The 20,169-nt window shown below is 41.6% G+C and overlaps 2 protein-coding genes across 4 annotated transcripts in view; both read left to right on the top strand.

Moving 5' to 3' along the window:
• LOC311234085 (gamma-adducin-like) overlaps positions 1-7,526 on the top strand; it is a 70,519-nt gene extending 62,993 nt beyond the window's left edge. For all 3 annotated transcript variants that reach the window (XM_084321192.1, XM_084321194.1, XM_084321193.1), the window contains exons 12-15: positions 1,210-1,299; positions 1,744-1,867; positions 4,248-4,343; positions 5,005-7,526. In XM_084321192.1, the coding sequence (XP_084177318.1) occupies positions 1,210-1,299; positions 1,744-1,867; positions 4,248-4,343; positions 5,005-5,249 (555 nt within the window). In that variant the 3' untranslated portion in view covers positions 5,250-7,526. The remainder of the gene's footprint in view (positions 1-1,209; positions 1,300-1,743; positions 1,868-4,247; positions 4,344-5,004) is intronic.
• Positions 7,527-12,275: 4,749 nt separating this feature from the next.
• Positions 12,276-20,142, top strand: LOC311234501 (max-interacting protein 1-like). Its single transcript, XM_084321721.1, has 6 exons — positions 12,276-12,590; positions 13,714-13,816; positions 14,019-14,048; positions 15,425-15,539; positions 17,157-17,322; positions 17,724-20,142. The coding sequence occupies exons 1-6, from the start codon at positions 12,356-12,358 to the stop codon at positions 17,882-17,884; spliced, it is 810 nt and encodes a 269-aa protein (XP_084177847.1). The 5' UTR covers positions 12,276-12,355; the 3' UTR covers positions 17,885-20,142.
• Positions 20,143-20,169: the final 27 nt, after the last annotated feature.

Below are 20,169 nucleotides of genomic sequence, written 5' to 3' on the forward strand. Positions count from 1 at the left end.
CGCGAGTGCCCGGAGCTCATATGGATGAGCACTTCCTGTTTGGGGCGCCCCTCTGCCGATCGGCCACCAGATGGCGCTCTCGAACCGTTAGACAGTTGGTGGGAGCCCACCAGCGCATCTCAGGGCTCCGGAAAGAAAATATGATTTCGATCACAGATTTTTTAAATATTGATATCAAAGACGAGTTACGGCGTCCTCTGCACCTTTAGCATGGCTCTGAATGACGTGAAAAAGCGTTTTCCGGCAATCAAAGTGTTAAATGTAAATTTAAATTATTTTCAATAGCATTGCTTGCCAGTCCCCAAGATAGAAATACAAACATTTGCTGGTACCTGAGATTGAAAACTTCAGTCCCTTTCAAGCCGGGAATCTTACCGGGTAACATTTTATGCGGCTGCATTATGCCATCTTCAATTTGCCGGGGCGGGACATGGAAACATAGGCTATGAGGGCAGGGGTAATGCCTGGCACGCACTAGAAGATGATTCCAAATCCTAACAGATATTGAAATGGTGGTGGACCCCATACATAATGTAGTGTATTATTTAAATGTCTTTGTCTTTCATTGGAACGCATTGGACAATTTTGCCACAAAGGAGCACCATACTTGAAAATTACACTCAGGGCTTGACTTTACCACAGCCACTCGCCAAATGCTAAAAAAAAAAGTGGCTCGTTGAGAGAAAAGAAAGAACCCTTATCTCGGCTGCTCCGTGACCAGCAAGGTCTCCCCTACATTTTCAAAAGCCTAGAGAAAGCTTGTCTTAACTCATCATCACGAGTTATGCATGTCAAATAGATCAAATAAAAAAAATCAAGTGCACACGCCTTTGGAGACCTATTTCAGAACTACAATCCGAGACGCTCATCGTGGCATTCGGTCTGTACACACACGATGACGGCATTGTGCCGTCTTTGCTTGGTTCATTGTGAACAACCCAAAGCCTGCAGAATGGAAGTTCTCCATTGCAAGATTATTTCTGTGTGAAAAGGGCTTTTGAGAAGCATCATGATCCTTCCCCCAGATCAGTTTGGTCTCACATGGTGCTCCTCCCATTACTCCATGGATCTTTCCATTCTACAGAATATTGTCCTCTTAACGGAGCAGGCTTTACCTATACATTCCCGCCGGTAGATGGTACATGCATGTTCTCCAGAGTTTTTGAATGTATCATTTGGTTCTAAATGTGTTTTACTGACTTTGTGTAGATCAGAGACCTGAACAGATGTGATGAGATGACTGCGGGACCAAAGTCTCAGCTACTAGCGGGCATCGTCGTGGACACCATACCAGGCCCTGTGAGTACATACTGTATCGACAAGGATGCAAAGAGTTATAAAAGTGTCACAAAACTAGTTTCACTTTTGCCTTGAGTTTCACTTTTGAGTTTCACTTTTGCCTTGTAATATGTTGCCTTGTAATATTGATTTTGACATAGTGAAACGCCACCAGGGGGGCCGTGTAGCCACTAGTTACCAAGTTAGTCTGTGACCTTGCGGATCCTCGAGGCGGCTTTGCGACTAAAATCAATGAAGAACCATTTATCTGAAGAAACGTCACCACCCGCACAGAACGCCGTGTGTGGTCTTTTCTGCATCGTATTGTTAGGACTCTTCTGTCCTGTTCTGTGAATATCATCATCGATGTCATGATAAAAGATGCAGAATCTCAAGTCGGTTCTATGAATCTGGCTTTGTGTGACGCCAACGTTTCTCACACCCTTGACCTTCTCTTCTAATCAGGCCTTCATCATTGAGGATGAGGAGCAGACGCGTTCCCTCCCCCCCAACCCATTCACTGCACTCACAGCGAAGGTGCTGGAGGAGTACAAGAGCACAATAGAGCGAAGGCGGCAAGATGAAGATGGTGAGTTTACTCTTTTCTATTATGGGAGCATTGGGAGTTTTCATGTGTGTGGACGCTACTCTCTATATCGGGAATTTAAAACAGTGCCGTCTTTGTGAAGGTTTGAGTTCGTCAGTGGGACTTTTGGTGATCAAAGGTGCCAATGTACTCACAGCAGAGCAGACGTTTTGGATCAAAAACACCTCGCTCAAGAGAGAGGGTTCATTTAGGGTGGCTGGTCAGACACGTTGGAGCCAAGGAATCTCATTGGACTTTTATTGCCGTTGCCTATAATTATTGTTTAGTCGGCTAGCAAGTAGCAGTAGCACGTTAGCCGCGGTCTGTTCCTTGATCCTCAACATAGTAACATTACATGTGGGGACTTGGTATCGGCATACAATGCTAGTTTAGAACTAGTTTAGGGGATATCTAGAATAGAGTTGTATGTTCACAACAAATGTTTTTCAAAACAAAAAATGTTTGCCGGACCCGGCGACATTTGCAGAATGTGTCTCCTCCCCATATCTTCTCCCATTCTTCCTCAGTCTATCAAATAAAGCAATAAAAATGCCAAAAAAATTATCTTCAAAAAGAAAGTTTAAAAATGCGTTGCTAACTTTATTAGCCTGTTGCTATGTTTACATACAAGGCATGGTTTTGTGGCACTGGATGCCGAGCTTCATCTTCGTCACATCTGACATTACCAAAATGACCACGCAGCATGTCAATATACTTCTAAGAGATGAGACTAAAAATATTTGATTGTGTCTAGTCTACACTAAAAAGGACCTTCAAATCCTCTTGTGTTTTGGTCAAACAGCGCACCAGATAGCAAACGTACAGCAAAGAAGGTCTAACTCTGGTAATATCTGCCTCATAGTTATTCCGTGCCCTCAGGGTCGTGGAGAAGAAGACGCTCCATGGGCATCTTTTTTAGTATGTTGCAAACAAATGTTGTTTGGGCCTATTTGCTAAAGTTCTTTCTCCTTTTCAAGTCTATCGCCAGGTGTCTCTAGTATGCAGTCATATACTCCAGTAGAACACGGGGTGTCTCTAGTATGCAGTCATATACTCCAGTAGAAGATCTGAGTCGTTCTGCAGCCACATACCGCCTGGAAATACTTAACACTTTGAGTGCCGACGACGTGTTATGTCGGTATTTCATGCCCCCCGTTGAGTGCCGACGAAGCGAATTGTCGTTTTATTTTTTTATTAGCGATCTGAATTCATATTTCATCAACCGAGTCTCCCGTTGGTACAGCAGCCCCTCCAGGAGCTCCGATGGGAAAATACCGCCCTCTATCGTCTATCCCTGTGTAACTGCAGGCCATTCGATTATACTGGTGGATGTGTGGTGGATGTGTGTGGGGGGAGCATACTGGTTCCATTATGCTGGCGAGCCGTCTGATCAAGAGGGAAGTGATCGAGATGGAAATATATATGGAATATATATTTACAGCAGCCAATAATCAATCAATAAACGTGATCGATATTTGGAATGGCGATCAGGAATTGGAATAATCTTTTTGGAGAACATCTAAGGTAAGGAATCTATGTTACCAGTCTTGGGGTAATCGGAGCTGTTTTGACTTATATCTCAGCGTGTCCCGTATGTGTGTGTGTGTGTGTGATGTTGAGGAAATGAGGTAATCAATTTCTCAGCTCGCTTCTATAGCGTGCATAAGTACACATATACTATCGAGAATCTACCGTTTATTTGAAAACGATTCATAAATAGGCCGACAATGACAACGTGTCTAGTGTATTCGAGAATATTCCAATAAATGCTGTTTATGAGGGAATCTTTCTATTTTCCGAAAATGTTCGCGAAAACGGTAGCTTTTCGAAATGCTATAAAAAGGATATGAACCGATTTTTAAAAAAAAACAATCCGTTTCAACAATATTGACTGCAAACAAGTCATTGATAAGCGACGGGCAGATTAGACACATAGCCATAATTTAAAACATAGATTATGCGTTTTTAACGCTAACATTGAAGTGGGTGGCGGCATTCAAGGGGGTAAAAAGGAAAACACGGCCGGCATTGAAAGTGTTAATGAACTTGTTTAGTTGACCTGCTATTCTCACAAAGTTTTTTCATGCCAAGCGATATAGCGCACTGCCACAGCTCATTGGCCACGGTTGTCGTTCGGTGATGATCACCTGTTATCTGGTTGCAATCGCTGGGGTTTGCCGACCAAGATGTCTACGATTTGAACACTATGAGTAACGACTATTACAAAAAAACAAAAAATATACATTATAATAATATATACAACCACCTGGCAACTCTTTTCCTCTCACTTGGAGGGCCATTCACGTGAAATCCAAATATGAATCTGGTTTCATATGGTAAGCCACACACCACATAAACACACGGACTCTGGTCTCCTCTGCAGATCCTGATGATGCCACTGATGCAGATGAGATGACGACATTTGACGGCTCCACCATCTCCCTCTCCCTTTCCCCTTTCATGACCCCAGCAAAGCAAGGTAAATAAATGGTTGAAGGGTAAGATTTTGGACCCCTAGCCCTATTTCTTACTCGTCGATGACGTCGCCAAGTCATTTCCCGGCACGAACCATGCTTTGCTTCACACTGGATACTGGGTCCACTTCTACAAGGTCCATTTGCATGTTCTTGGTATCTAGGGACATCTATGGATCTCAGGGAATATATTCCCAGTGTCAGAAATAGTGTGTCTGTTACTAGGCTTGAGTCAATTGTAATGAACCAAAGGAGAATAAAAAAAAATAAGGTAATTTATAGGCCTGATATTCTATATTCTATAATAATATTTCAAATTGCATGTGTCCGGATGGCAGAATTCAGTACTGTATCTACAAAACCTTCTGTTTAATCATCTTCCCTTTATTCATTTGCAAGCCTAGTAAACGACACAATATTTCTGACACTGGAAATACATTCCCTGAGATCCATAGATGTCCCTAGAAGATACAGAGAACATGCAAATGGACCTTGTAGAAGTGGAGCAATCTCCATGTATTTTAGGCGGATTTTCAGAAAATAGGGCTAGGGCTTAAGAGGTTAAGATTGTGCATCTTAACGTGTATGCAATCGTTATGAGACTGCAGCCCATTCTGTATGACCGCTGCCTCTTCACAGCATTTGGCTCGATCTATCTGTCAACAGAGATAATACCCAACGGGAGAGGTCACTTGGCAGAGATGGAGGAGGATCTGAGCATCAAGGTATCCAAGCTGAGTGTGAGCACCACGGAGACGGTGGAGATCTCCATAACAACCGGCGAGAAGACTGGGAACGGCTCTCAGACCCCAGAGAGCCAAACCAAGTCTCCGAAGAAGAAGAAGAAGTTCCGCACTCCTTCATTCCTGAAAAAGAGCAAGAAGAAGGAAAAAGTCGAGGACCTTGGCTGAATAAAACTGAAATAAGCTTTTGTTAGGAAATGTGTGAATTACCTAAGGTACATAGTGGTGATTCTTGTTAAGATTGCCATCTCTGCTTATAAGTGAAGTGAACTACCAGAGATGACTGAATATCGTTTAGTCAATAATCTCCCAGAGCAAAATTGCATTTTTGTTTGTCACTTGTACTTGGCCCCTTCTGGGAACATGGGTACAGTATAGTCAAAATAATTTTTTTTTTATCCACTTTTTCTCCCTTTTTTTCTATATTTTCTCCCATCCCAATTTCGTATCATCCAATTCAACCCTCCCCTGTCACGGACGCTGTTTCTTGCCTCCCACAAGCCGGCTGCAATGTGGACTAAGTCATACATAGCACAAGTCCCCTCCGGTACTTGAGGTAACAGCAGTCGCATCTTTTCACCTGCGCAGCTCGATCTCTCAGTGGCGAGGAGTAATGCGTGGGAGGCTCACGCTGCCCCCGACACTTCCTGATTCTACTGCGCAGGCGCACCAACCGACCTGTAGGAGTCGCTGTCCACAACGCCCGATCCCCACCCATCAGTTTCCCACCCCCTAATACGGCCAATGTGTATTAGTACGGACGACCAGCTAAACTGAAAGCAAATGTGGAGCGCTGGGCTCGAACTGACGAGCCCAGCGTCTCCAGCATTTCGTGGCGAGCGCCTTGCCCACTACGCCACGTAGCCGCCCTAGTCAAAATAATTTCTTAAGGACACACACCACTTACTTTGTTCCTCAAACCTCCCTTCCATTTTCCAGGTATTATTTAATGTTAAGCAGGTTTTTTCTAATAATGTGGTGACCGATGGACAGACGCACATGGACGTCTCTGTCATGAGGGATTCAGATTTTCTATTAGTCTTGTGAATTCTTGAGGGCTCGGTCCAGAAAGCGTTTGGTGAACAATACAGTAGGACGGGCATATTCATAGTGCAGGCGTGTTCTCACCATACGTCCTACCATCCGGTATGCCACCGCTCATTGGCCACGGTTGTCATTTAATGATAATCACCTCCTAGTCGGGTTGCAATCATCTGTTGTTTGCCGACCTGAGATGTCTACAATGGAACACTATGAATTTGTTAATCTTACGACCCGTGTTTTCAATGGGTTTTATGTGAACCATGAGAAAATTGAAGGTTTCAAACCTTATCAACGTTTCTACTTAATGGCCCATTGTGTATCCGTGACGTACCGTTTTAGTTCATTTTTGAATGTATAGGAATAATAACAGTGGCGTTTCTAAGAGTAACCGTTATGTCGGTATAGTGTCATGGTGTCTTGACATTGAAATTATCTAAAGTTGAGCCTTAAACAGTATGGTTTCTTTCTGGACCTTTTCTTGTTATACTATTTGTTTGGTATATGATAGCTAATACAGTATAGTGTTAGATAGTTCAGTTATGATTTGATATTCAATACATACGTGTGGCTGTTTTTATTGAACATTATACATTTAATAATATGGAAAAAGAATAATCTTAGGCATGTAATTGCAATAATGTTGTTACTTGTGATTTATTTTCCATGTTTGCTGCTTACTTGTAATAGTTACAAAGGACTGACTGTGATGAGCTGAGAAGTTGAATAAAGCATTGGGTTGTGCCGCATTTTTACCTGTTGATGGATGGCAATGAGTAGGTATGACTTTTAACATAACTGACAGCAAAATAGTACATGTACGCATGTGAATTGCCAAGAAAAAGTGCTAAGACTGAATTGTGTAAGTTGAGTGTCGTGATGGATATGTTTGACTAATGGTGTCCAAATAGAGAATCAAGCACAACATTCTGCAGTAAACTACACTTTGGAGACGCTATTTGAGGTTTAGATAACATATTTTTTAAAAGACAATATATTAACATCCCAATCTATAATGTGAATGAGTTGCTGTGACCCAAAGGGAGAGATTTTTTCACCTTTGTAAATAGTAAGTTTTTGTGAAGTTGTTTGTAACGCTATACCAAAATGAAGGTAATAAGAGATTACATTTTAAAACGTGGCAACACAATCTAATATCACTGTTTCTTTTTGTTACATTGTATGCTCCTTATTTACATCCATACCTGAAATGCACACAGTATATCATGTTTACAGTTTGTCTTACTAATTTCATTTTTGTAGCTAATGCCTGTACTTCTCTTGATTTGTTGCTTTTTGTATCGCCTGGGCGCCTATGGCGATCGCTTTGCATTATAGCTTTCTTGCCTTAATATCATTCCTTATGCAATTACATTTTACCCAATGTAATAAAAGCTGACGTGTGTTTAAGTACTTTTTTTGTATTGCTTTCTTGCTATTTGACAGATAATTGGATGTCGCTTCTTGCACTGACACAAATATAGAACATAGGCCAACATTTCATATGGCGTTTCAAGTAGCACTTACTGATGGGTAAGAAAATCCATCACAGAACAATATTAATCTCGAGCTTTAGAGCAGCTGCACGGCTCAGAGACGCTGATTGTCTGCCCATCGTATGGAGACAAATAACAACCCAGGTATAAGAATTAATGCTTCCTACAAAGACAATTTGTACAGCTTTCAGTTAAAAAGATAGCAGTGCAGGCTCCTAAAACAATGCACCCTAATTGTCTGTGAAGCTATATAATCAGTCATGGGCTGTGGTGTGAATGGGCGTTGTCATGGTAATCCACTGAGGGGGGCTGTAGAGACAAAGAGGATTTGGTGTCTCCAACAGGTGTTCATGTTAGGAGGAGGGACAAGAACCGGGTGTGTGTGTGTGGTGATATATAACCTCGTTCCCAGCTTTATCTCGAGAGATAGGTGATATAAGAGCATGTGGTTGTGGAGACCTCGTTCACCTTTTTGATATTTATTAATTTATTTTCCCTGAAAGCTGAAATGTTACCAAAGCCAAAAAAAGAGAAATTATCATTATTTCTTGTGACTTGTATTAAGGTTGTAAAATTCAACAATTAGAAGAAACATTCCTTGGTCGAGATACAGAAATATGAAACATATAGATAATGTAAAGGATTTTACATTTTCTCCGCTTTAACAAAGTAAACGGGACAGGTGACAACATTCACCTTTGTCCTCCCCACAACGTGCACACCCTCCATGTTCTGATGGGGGCAGCCATAGTGCACATAATAATAATAATAATTCATTTATTTTGTATAGCGCTTTTCAATGACCCAAAGTCGCTGACAATAGGCAAAGAAACATAGAACCACGGGGAAACGGAGAACAATATGAATACGCAAGAGTAACGGATAACAAATACAGGAGTCAGTGGGGGAGACAGTCGGGAAGTGAGTAAGGGAATCCTCCATGTTCTGATGGTATCAAAGAGGGGGCAGCCATAGTGCACATGCTCCATGTTCTGATGGTGTCAAAGAGGGGGCAGCCATAGTGCACATGCTCCATGTTCTGATGGTGTCAAAGAGGGGGCAGCCATAGTGCACACCCTCCATGTTCTGATGGTGTCAAAGAGGGGGCAGCCATAGAAGCTTAGAGATACTTCCACCTTTTGCGTTTCAGTTGGTTGTCCTTCACCACACTTGCCACATTGTGAGAAGGGGGTGAGAGTTTCTACTTTTGCCCCTCGCTTTCCCTAAAATGTAATCTTAGCATTCCTCATTGAAACACATGAGAACTCCACACAATGTCTTGCCGGGAGAGACAACAGAGGCGCAATGTTTGCCTATGTAAAATACAGGCGCGTGTGTTGCGCTTTCAATGGGATTGGGGGAATGCAAATAGCGCTAGCATTCCTTTCTTGGAAAATTGAATGACAAATGTTGACGCCTTTGACCACAATGTGACGTCTGGTGGAGAACAATATCCACCTAATATTCAGAACATCCCTCAAAGGAGCAGGTGACATACTGGGGCCTGCTGGAGTGTCCTTCTGCTGTGACCTCAGGGCAAAGCACTGCCATTGTATTAAAAGAATAGGGCAGTCACCGAAACCTAATCATGTCCAAATATCTTAGAGGCGCCCAGAGAGAGAGAGATAGATCAATATTTTTAATGGGATTCAATGTTTATCATAATCTTATCAAGAAAATATTGAGACAATCACTAGCAAATTAATTGCACTTATCATTTACATTTTTATTTGAGTGAATTTAAAGTATATTGACACGCAATCCTGTTATAATTAGTTTTCAAGAGATCCCGCAATTAATTTATCTTTCTATCCATTATCTTTGTTCATAGCTTGCTTCTTTCTATTCTGTAAAACAAATAATAATAAAACACATAAAAACACTCAGCTAAACACACATCCATGCTTTACATTCCATGCCTAGCAAGACCGTGCCACATGTTTCTAGCATGCACGCACACACACACGCGCGCGTATGCACGCAAACGTGCACACTGTGTGACTTTGCCTCCTCTGTGACAGCCGAGCCACTGGTGTAATCCTCAGGCTTTTCAGATTACTCCAGTTGGGGTCACATTCTACACCAACATACAGTGGGTCAGCTTTCCATGCTGTCAGTATCAACACACAGCGCAAGCAGCACACAAGCCTACCAGCAGAGACGGACTCTTTCCTGGTGAACCAACGGCTGTCATTACTGAAACCTCACATTGATATGTACATCTTTGCTGCCTTTCTTCGTCTCTGTGTGTCCGTCTGCCTGTCTGTCTGCTTGCTCGTCTGTTTTTCATTCATTCAAGTCTGTGGCCTGGTCCAATTCAGCTATTATCTATAGCTGTCTGGACTTATTGGACTTGACAAGTGCTGAAGACGTGCCAAACTTAAAAGAAAGTGTGATGCCTGTTTTGAGTTACACACAAACCAGTCAGTCCAAAGTAGTAAATTCTACCTTTTTGTGTATCTGTCCCTGCAAGCATTCTGTAACAAAAAAATAAAATAAAAAAAAGGTTCCTCACTTCTGTAATGTCTGTGTGTGTGTGTGTCAGTACACGTCCATGGGAGTCTGCAGCCCAGGACTGTCTGTGTGCAGCAGGCCTTTGGCAGGCAGCTGAAATAGACTCCATGGGAGGGTGTTCTCTCACACAGGCGTCCGTTACAGGCCGGGCCACATCTGCAGCAGGGCGGCCATCTGCACCTATTGTCTCCAAGGCACAACACAGCCTCACACGCATGGCTGCCTCCTAAAGGCACGGCCCTCTACCCTCTGCCCTCCCTCCCGCTCTGGCGGGGAAGAAATGACTTCTTAATCAGTCAAACATTCTACGGTAATGGACCGTCCGGCCCTGAAGTGAATTGAATTTCAAGGCTATAGTTTTCCTGTGGCGCAGCTAACTTTTAACGGCTAGCTTTAAGAAGGGCTTTAAAATAATTTATGGCCATTTCATTGGTGTCCTATCTGGGCTTTTTGTCCATTCCATCTGAGGTATACAACCCCCCCCCCCCACACACACACACACACATGCAGGATTTCACAGTGTCTCGAAACAAGTTCATTAAGATTAATATTAAAACGAAAAAAATAATCTTATAAAATATTCTCTCTGTTTCTAGGTAGATTTACCTCTGTTCTACCTCTAGCAGCACACTAAAGGGGGTGCTAAAGTGACAACTACAGACTTCTAGAGAGCACAGGAGGGGGAAACAATGGCTTTATTGTGGGTAAATAATCTCACGTTACCTCTCGGTTTATGTGGAAGCATTGCATTGATGTCTATGGGGGAAATTATCACTTTGATGGAGTAATCACCTCAAAGATTGTGTTCCCTTCAAATACAGTACATTACTTGATTGAAGCCTGACAATGCACTTTTGTGAGGGACACGCATGCACACCTGCACATGTGCACACACACACACAATTTAGGGCAATTTTCACAGAATGCACATAGCACAGATTTCACTGGGAAGGGTTTAATATGTGTTCAGTATGCTTTTGAATCCCACCGTTGTGGCCTTGATATTAATCAATGTCTCACTGAGCCGAGAAAGACTATTCAGTTTAGATGAAAATATGTGACACAAAGGGGGTGGGTGGGGTCACTCTGAAGAACTCAACTGACTCCATTGTTTACCTGAAAGGTGTGTAGGCTGCTGCGGCATAGGCTTAAATGAAAGATCAAAACTAAATTAAACTGATTCATATTACTGTGACGTTGACACCGAAGCACCCAGGCCAGCAAATGTTTGCTCATTGCCTACTTGTGGTTTAGATTGATTTAGGATAGGTATAGCCTGAAGCGGGGGACCCTGATGTAAACAAGACAAACGTCTTTCTCTGGTCTGCATTCCCTTAACAATTGTGTGTATTGATCCGTACTGTATTGTACCCATGATGCAATCTGTTAAATAAAGTTTTCATTCATTCATTCATTCATTCATTCATTCATTCATTCATTCATTCATTCATTCATTCATTCATTCATTCAAGGAAAGCAGTGCAAAAAACTCCAGTTACCCTGTCTGCTGTGCAGGTTGCACTATTTCTTTTTTATTCGTATTATTATTATTTACTAATCTGGTGTTATCTTATATTATCTCAACCGACTTAAGTTTTATTTCTAGACATACATCTAGATATTATGAAAAGATCGTACTGCATTATCAAAAGGGTCATCAATTATATCACAGTTGTAAAAATAAAAATCTGACATTGTTGCTAATTTACCTATATGTAAACAGAGAGCTATTTCATTGATTGATTGCTTGAAAACTTTATGAACAGATTGCAGAATGGGTACAGTACAACAGCTCAAAGTATACAATTGTTAAGGGGATGCAGACCAGAGAAAGACTTTCGTCTTGTTTACATCAGGGTCCCCCATCAATTCATCATAATATGACATACAGATAGACAGTACTGCTACATCTATACATTTATGACATACCGGATTATCATGTTACCGGGTATCATACCGACGTTAACTTTCATGTGGTTATAATCTCGTGCAATATTCATAATGAGGCTTTATTGTTATGGCACATTTGACAATGAATGCAATGTGCATCATGCGTTAGTGGGAGGGATTATCCACCAAGTAGGGCAAGTAGCAGTGAAGCCAAGGACTGCGATTCCATTCAGCCTCTAGTTCATCTCAGTCATCCGTCCAGTGCACAGCAGCCGGGACGAGGATTTTAGTGTCGCTTATTATTTGTCAAAGGTTCACACAGATCCAGTTAAAATGGTGAAATACATGCGACAGCACAGCGATCTGAAACCCGAAGAAGAGGTTCTGTCGGAGTCTGATGATACGTCCACAGACCAACAGGATTTTAGCGAGATGTCTGAGTATTCTTTCAACGACGTCCTGTTCTCCAAATGTTCCGCAATGGACCAAATCGACACTTTTATGAAAAATGTCCAAGTGCTGCTGGATGCAGCGAATTACATTGAAAATGTCGAAAAGACCAACGGAAGTAAGTAAACATACAGTTACAGTAGGCTATTCGGAATATACATAATTCGCCGACCACCAGACAACAATAGATGAAGGCGACAAAAGACGCGCAAGGATCGCCTATAGAATGAATTGGTCTGACAGCAGCCAATAGCCTATTTCACCTGCTTTTGCATTTGTTGTTTTCACACATTTGAGCCTCCTTTCCTAAACATGTTAAAAAACCCAATTTATTTTAATACAAGTTGGTAAATGGTAGTCGTATTTGGATACTGCAATTTTACCGATCGGGGCATGAAATGTAAAGGGAATTCAATGAATACAAGGGGATCATCTGCCATTTAAATGAGACATTGTGATCATGATTAATTTCAGTGTTGGTGTGTTATAGTTGTAGCATAACTAAATGTTTGCATGCATGTATACATTTAGGCTATTTTGAGGCTCTAACTTTTTCTTAATATCTCATTTCTTATTGTGGGCTAGTTCCTTTCAAGCCAAGCTGGACAATAAACAGATATGAAGAATGGGCCATTGCATCTAATTAATCACGTTTATACAAATGGTAAATTAGATTTAAATTTGTCCACAATCAAAATGTCAAAGCCCAGCTATCATGTGGGGAAGCCGTCTGCGCTTCCGTGTAGCCTAGTTATGATCAAACACAAGATACTTGTGCCAATAAGCTATCATTTGGAGAGGCAGCTACAGTCAGTAGTCTGCGCTTCCTTGCAGCCTCTCTATTGCTCACATGGTTTCCACGTGGAACAAATGTCAACGATTCGATTGGACTAGATGCATGCTCCTAGCTCTAGAGTCACTGTGAATATCCAATCACACACGAGTTGACATCTCACGTCGCATGTTACTGGGTCGGACTACCGAAAGTATTTATGGGACTTGTAGGCCTTTAAGCAATGTTACTGTCAGGCAGAGAATAAAAAACGTTTTGTGGGCCCTACAGATAAACCGATTGTCTATCCTCCGCGTTGTTGACGTAATTTTTTTTCCAGCAGGCTCACTGTGACATAGCCTACTTTGATATGCCATGCGGTCAGTGATAATGTTACAACATAATAATAAGAGAGAGAGAGAGAGAGAGATTGCATTGGGTACTAATTATTTGTTCCTTCCATCACCAGAATGTGAACATGGATATGCTTCAACACATCCTTCAACTCAGACGGCACATCATCAGAAACTACGTAAATTCAAAAATAAGAAAATCGACAACATTCACAATAGGTGAGATTTCACCATCCATTCCGAATGATATATTCAATGATATTATCATCACGGTATTATTACATGGTTATACCCATTGTCATTGAATTAAGGAATTTAGTTACCTGGTTTCATAGGGGCACATATTTGCAGTTGTCTTTTTATTTTGTCATTATTGAGAGTACAGTAGACTACAAGATATTTAAATTTTTATTTTCATCAGATCAGCACACAATGAACTGGAAAAGAACAGGTGAGTAACGGGGAGTTATTTGGATATTGTTTAGTTATATGGATATTGTTTAGTTATTTGGATATTGTTAGCTAAAATAAAAGTGAGGTTAAGGACAATTTCTAGATGCACCATTTTTGTGTGTGTCCAGATCATTTTAGAATTAGGCCCACACTTCAATAAACTTTTCCACAAGGATGATTTTAGATGTATATAGTGTGAACTGAACACAGAAACATAAGGAGTAAATATAGTATTGCATTCCACAGCCTTAGTGATGGGGGAAATATGCTGTTCACATGGACTTTATCTCAAGAGCCAGCTGCCTCAAAATGGAGCTTCAAGCTGATAATCCAAAACACTCTGGAGGCTGCATGCTTTTTGCATATCCTGGTAGCATGCTAAATATATTAACCCCGGCCATTTTGAAATGCGATGCAGGCCCATGAAGCGGCTTGTTATCATTGCAGGACTTCCAAGCAGAGACTTTTGTTTTATCAATACCTGGACAAATTCACTCATGGCTCATGGTGGCCATTTTGCAAGGCAGATGAGAGGAAGGTGTAATCCAGCCACAGTGGCACTGTTCTGCTCCTGGAGGACGTTCAGATATTTCCCCAGTCAGCAAATGGAAACCTTTCCATTTTCCAAACAACAGGATTTCCTTCCTCAAAACTCCTGTACGGCAGATATAATAGCAGCTTGCTGCTGGACCAGGCTGGGGGCCTTTTGACGCAAATGTCAGTGCACCGTTTCCCCCCAAAATAAATCTGCAGAGACCAGCTATTGAGGAACACAACATGGTATATCAGAGACGAGAGAGATGGATGTAACGATGAAACCTTATTTCGTGCTCCTCTTTTCCTTTCTTCCTTCTCTCTCATTGCAAAATGGTGGCCATTGCAGAGAGGGATGACATTACTACTTGACCTAAATTTCATTCCATTATTTGAAAGGATCGGACCTTCCTTGCCTTTGCCACTACAGCCACCCTTTCACACCACAGAGGCCGGTGTGGATCAGAACTGGAGTATCTGGCTGACCTCAGCAGCTTTGAAACTTGAGGCTTAGTCAGATCCATAAGTAATTGCAGGGGAGGCACGGGTCAGCTTGTATAGATAACCAGCAGAATGGACAAATAGATAAATCAGGATCTTGTAGGCCGTTGACTGTTACATAGCTAATTACACAGTGGGACAACTAATATGCTATTTGACTAGAATTTATCAGGACCAGAGGGGCAGGAATATGGCAAGCCAGTACTTATTCTGCCTTCCTAGTGTACAATTGATGGGAAGCATCTGATGTGATATACATACTACAATGTATGTCAAATGTGATGTCACTAAAGAAAAACGTCCCGTTCTCAATTGTGACCCCCCCCCCCCCCCCCACAGACGAGCACACCTCCGCCTGTGCCTGGAGAGCTTGAAGTCCCTCATACCTCTGGGACCAGACTGCAGCCGGCACACCACACTGGGGCTGCTCAATAAGGCCAAATCACACATTAAGGTGGGCCCGGGTCACAGCCAACTTACACAATGTCATGGGATCAAGGGGGTAAATGGAGGACTATGTGGATCAGTGCTCATGACCAAGCACCAGCAGCAGTCAGGATGTAAACACAACTTGATCCACTTACCCTGCAGATCGCTAGCTCCTCCTCCCCCCCTGCTGGCTGGACACTCATTACTCCTGTAACTCAATTAGCAGCATTATTCTACTTCAGGAAGTAGCTTTTATTCTGGTTAATTTCAATTATGGTGTAACCCTTAACCCTTTCACTACCACACTACAGAAGGTTAACCGTTCACTACCACACTACAGACGGTTAAGTCTGTAGTGTGGTAGTGAAAGGACCTTCTGTAGTGTGGTTGTGAAAGGGTTAACCCTTTGTCGTGTGGTAGTGAAAGGGTTAACCGTATGTAGTGTGCTTGTGAAAAGGTTAACCATTTGGTAGTGAACGGGTTAACATAATTATGGCGGCTGGGTTACAGAGGTTCACCAGACACAGCTTTGTTTCTATTTGTCAGTTCTTTCTTTTTAACGGCATAAACGTTGTCACGTACCCTGATGTGAGATCATTTCATAGGCCCCTGGTGTTTTCCACATAGTCGAGTCTTAACTCGAAATACTCACAAAGTGAAAGGAAATGGAGAGTGTGAAGCCGAGCTCTTAAACACAGCTGTTGCCCTTGTTTTTATACCAGCAGCAAATCCAGCTCTGCGATTGGCTGGTGGACAAAAATTTCAGGAATTACTCTGCCACTACAGTTGTGTGGATGGGTTTGTATTTATAGCATCGTCAGATGTGGATGAATTCCCATGATTATTGGAGCTTAGGCTGAATTTCTAAAACGATGCAATCTTGCTATAGCAGATTTATTTTTATACAAGGTGCATAATACAAGGAGTTTGTGCACATTATTAAAAAAAATATGATGACATGACTGAAGAATTTTACGGATAGTCAGACAAGCTGCCACTAGGGGCAGAGTGACTAACCATGAGTGAGTGAGTGAGTGGATAAGTGGGTGATTCTATTAGGTGATTTTCAATAAAAACAGTAATGAAGTTTTAACATAGCTTTGGGAGAGCTTTGAATATTCAAATGACTATAGGACAAGCCGCCTATTGACTCAAGTATATTGAAAGCCTTCCACCCATTACCATTACTAGGCTTCATCCATTCCATTGCCTCTTACGTTGTTTACATTCCACAATACTCTCTGCCGTATAGTTTTATGATGTATCAAAATGCTATGGGAATGCATAGTGCCATCATGTACTGTACAAATTCAGCCTTAACAAACCCTGGCCTAATATTGCCCCTGTACGTATACAAGCCGACAAAGACTACAACATAATTCTATCTATAAGTACATTTATTACACTATATTCTGTCATCGTGAAAATGGCGGTGATAATGTGATGCTTGATCATGAATTATTTCTTAACAACAGCGAAAGGAATCTGGAACAGAGAGATGAATCGTTCAGTGTAGAATAATTCATAGGAACACCCAGAGCGCCACATACTTGACTGTGACTGTAATGCCTCTGCATAATAACAGCAAATGTGATGCTGCTTGCATACAATAATCTCCCCTGAATATCTCTCTCTCTCTCAGAAACTTGAAGATATGGACCGGAGGAGTCAGCACCAGCTGGAGACCCTGGAGAGGGAGCAGAGGCACCTGCAGAGGCAGCTAGCCCACCTGCAGACCCCCGGGGACAGGGTCTACATGGACAGCCTAAGCTCGCCTATGGACTCAGACCCCTCGGAGTCAGACAGAGGTTAGCCGACCCAATCTAATCCCAGTCTTTTATCACTTAACATAGGACAAAGACACGTCTTTGTGTTCCCATAAAACATAATACTTGTAGCTTTACAATTTTTCACTTTTATGGCCATCATGTTCAAATAGCTTATTAATGGTGCTATAGATGAGAATTCTATGTAGATGCATAATATTTTTTTATATCCATAAAGATTTTTTTGCAGGTCCAAAATTGATGTTGTTGTTTTCATGTTGCGTGCATGTATCCCCTCCCTACTTCCCATTTCCGCACATGGAATGCACCTGATTGGATAAATGGATGCTGGTGCTCTAGTGTGAAATCTAGTGGCTGAAAGTAGTCTATAGCGCCTTTAAATGATACCCACTCATTTGTGTTTGTCTTTGTGTGTCGAGCAGAAGAGATCGAGGTGGACGTGGAAAGCACTGAATTCTCCCATGGAGAGATGGACAGCATGAGCACCAGCGGTGGCAGCGACCTGGACGACCACAGTAGCCGGCAGAGCTCAGCCAGCGATGAGGGATACTCCACCTGCAGTCTAAAACTGGCCTTCGCTTGAAAAAGCACCAGCCTAAGAGATCCCTTCAGCTGCAGTCTTACCTGGCTTTCACCTTTAAAGAACCAGCCTAAAGCTTCATTTGTTTCTGCAGTTTAAAACCAATCATTTCCTCAAGGAGAACCAGCCTAATTCCCACCTCTACCTGAAGTCCGAAATGTCTACCCTTCACTCAAGAACCAGCCTTACGTTCAAGTCAATCTAAAGGTTTGAAATGGTATTCGACCGAGAACCAGCTGTGGCTCATCTACGAGAATCTAAAGCTAAAATAGAGCTGCGATCTAAACCGTCCCTTCATTTCCAAAGTTGCAGGCACACAGTAAGCAATCATCGGAAATCTTATTTTCCCATAACCAGCCTGAATTAACTGTACCTGCATTCAACACTGGTCTGATTCTGAACCTCTACAGGACCCCCAAGTCCAAAATCGAAGGGTAAAAACTGTAACGATAATCAAAGTTTATCTTCTCCTAAAACCAGCTAAAAAGAAATTTACATAAAACCAGCTAGAAGCTCAGCAGTGTAACGACTGCTCCATTTGCCTTGTAAAACCATTGCTGTTTTTCTTTGGAAAACCCTGAGATTCAGTTGGAAGAAAAAAAGCACCTCTTGTCAGTCAACAAGCCAGTGGCAAGGGCTTCTATATCTGCATTCCAAGGTGGTTGTTATTACACATCTAACCTCTGCTTTAGGACCCACAATAACCCTAGAGGTCAAGTGGCATCCCTCTCCCATGACTGAAATGCAGTCTTATCAAAACAGGTGGCTCAGTCCACCATTATGATTCTAATTTATTTTCAATATGAGTATCTTATGTAGTATTTATTTTTGGTATATTTAATTGTACTGTAGCTATGTCTTGGTCATGCTTGAATGAAAAAAAAAACTGCAGTTTAAATGAAATTGTTTATTTTCTAATTTTGTTTTGCTACCAATATTTGTACCAATCTTGCTGTACAAAATATTCCCTTCACTAATGCTTGTGCAGTGCAACAGGACACACTCGAATGCATTACTCAGTGGCACTATTCATGAAAGGAATGACACCCAACCCCCTTCAAATAGTAAGAAAATACACATTTTGTTTAGACAGAAATAAGCTACCTTACACTTGTCTAAGCACAAGGCTAAAGCAATAACACTTATCGCCAGTTTTGTAAAAAATCTTTTAAGTGTTGGCAAAGTTTGGCACACAATTCTGTCCGTCCAACGCCCAGGTTAAAATGGCTAGTTTTCTATGTTGCTACAATGGCTTTATCAATTATTAATAATCAGTAGTAAAAGAAAATGATTGTAATGGTTGAAAGAAAAAAAAGAAAGTGATGGTGCATGTGTATTGAATGTAGCCTTTCTACTTATGGTTGTCCTGTGCTTTGGATTGACATGTCTTCAAGAAGTCTTTATAGCATGAGCACCACAAACACTACCAGAAGAATAGTCACTTTGGTTTATACTACACCAATGTTTAGTACCGTTAACTTTTTGTATTGTAGTTGAAAAGTATTCTAAGTTAAAACCGTAATAATGACCCTTCGTGAAATATCTGTGACAAAGATCACACATCACGATTGCACTGCAAACCTACTCTACTCCCAAGAAACCAAATAAGACATTTCAATATCACGGTATATCACATTTTCACCATTTATCTGCATTTCCTGGTCCAACTCCTACACAGATCATTACCACCAAATGTGTCTTAACATGGCTAAATTGACTCTTGCACAAAGTTCCTAGTTCCAGGTCTTTTCCCCCTCCCCGACATCAGTGTTTGGGAAACTGTAAAATGCACTATGAAAAAGACTTGTGTTAAGGAAGTTACGTCTAAGCACACTCCAGAATGTTTTCTCTTGTGCTTAATCAGCCATCGAAGGGGACTTTTTGCTAAATGTGTGTAGCTGGTCCCCTGCTAATACTTTGTTATGGTTCCTGTTTGTTGTCCCTGGAATCATAATAAAAATCTACCACCTTACAACTTACAAGTCTACCTCTCTCAACTCTTGACGCATGCATGTCAATTGTGTAGCCTATGACTTCTTATGTTCATGCATTTAAATATGGCAGTTAACAGCTTGAACGCGTATGGTCCTGACTCACAATGGCTGCCTGTGGCGTCAATGAATGGCAGACAAGATTGTATTCAGTGGAAATGCATTCCATGTAACTTAAGTCAGGTCTTTCATACTGTAAAACGTACACCCAGTCATATAGTGACTTTAAACTAAAACAATATCAAATCAGGCATGATACGTAAGAGGTGATAAAACCCGTCCCTGGTTTTAATCTAG

Source organism: Notolepis coatsorum (assembly GCF_963971535.1).
Source record: "Notolepis coatsorum genome assembly, chromosome: 9".
Lineage (NCBI taxonomy): Eukaryota > Metazoa > Chordata > Actinopteri > Aulopiformes > Paralepididae > Notolepis > Notolepis coatsorum.

Excerpts from the sequence above, each read along its gene's own strand:
- LOC311234501 (XM_084321721.1), top strand. The coding sequence starts at position 12,356 with ATGGTGAAATACATGCGACAGCACAGCGATCTGAAACCCGAAGAAGAG. Across the intron at positions 14,049-15,424 it reads AATGAACTGGAAAAGAACAG|ACGAGCACACCTCCGCCTGT; the intron begins GTGAGTAACGGG and ends CCCCCCCCACAG. Across the intron at positions 17,323-17,723 it reads CCCCTCGGAGTCAGACAGAG|AAGAGATCGAGGTGGACGTG; the intron begins GTTAGCCGACCC and ends TGTGTCGAGCAG.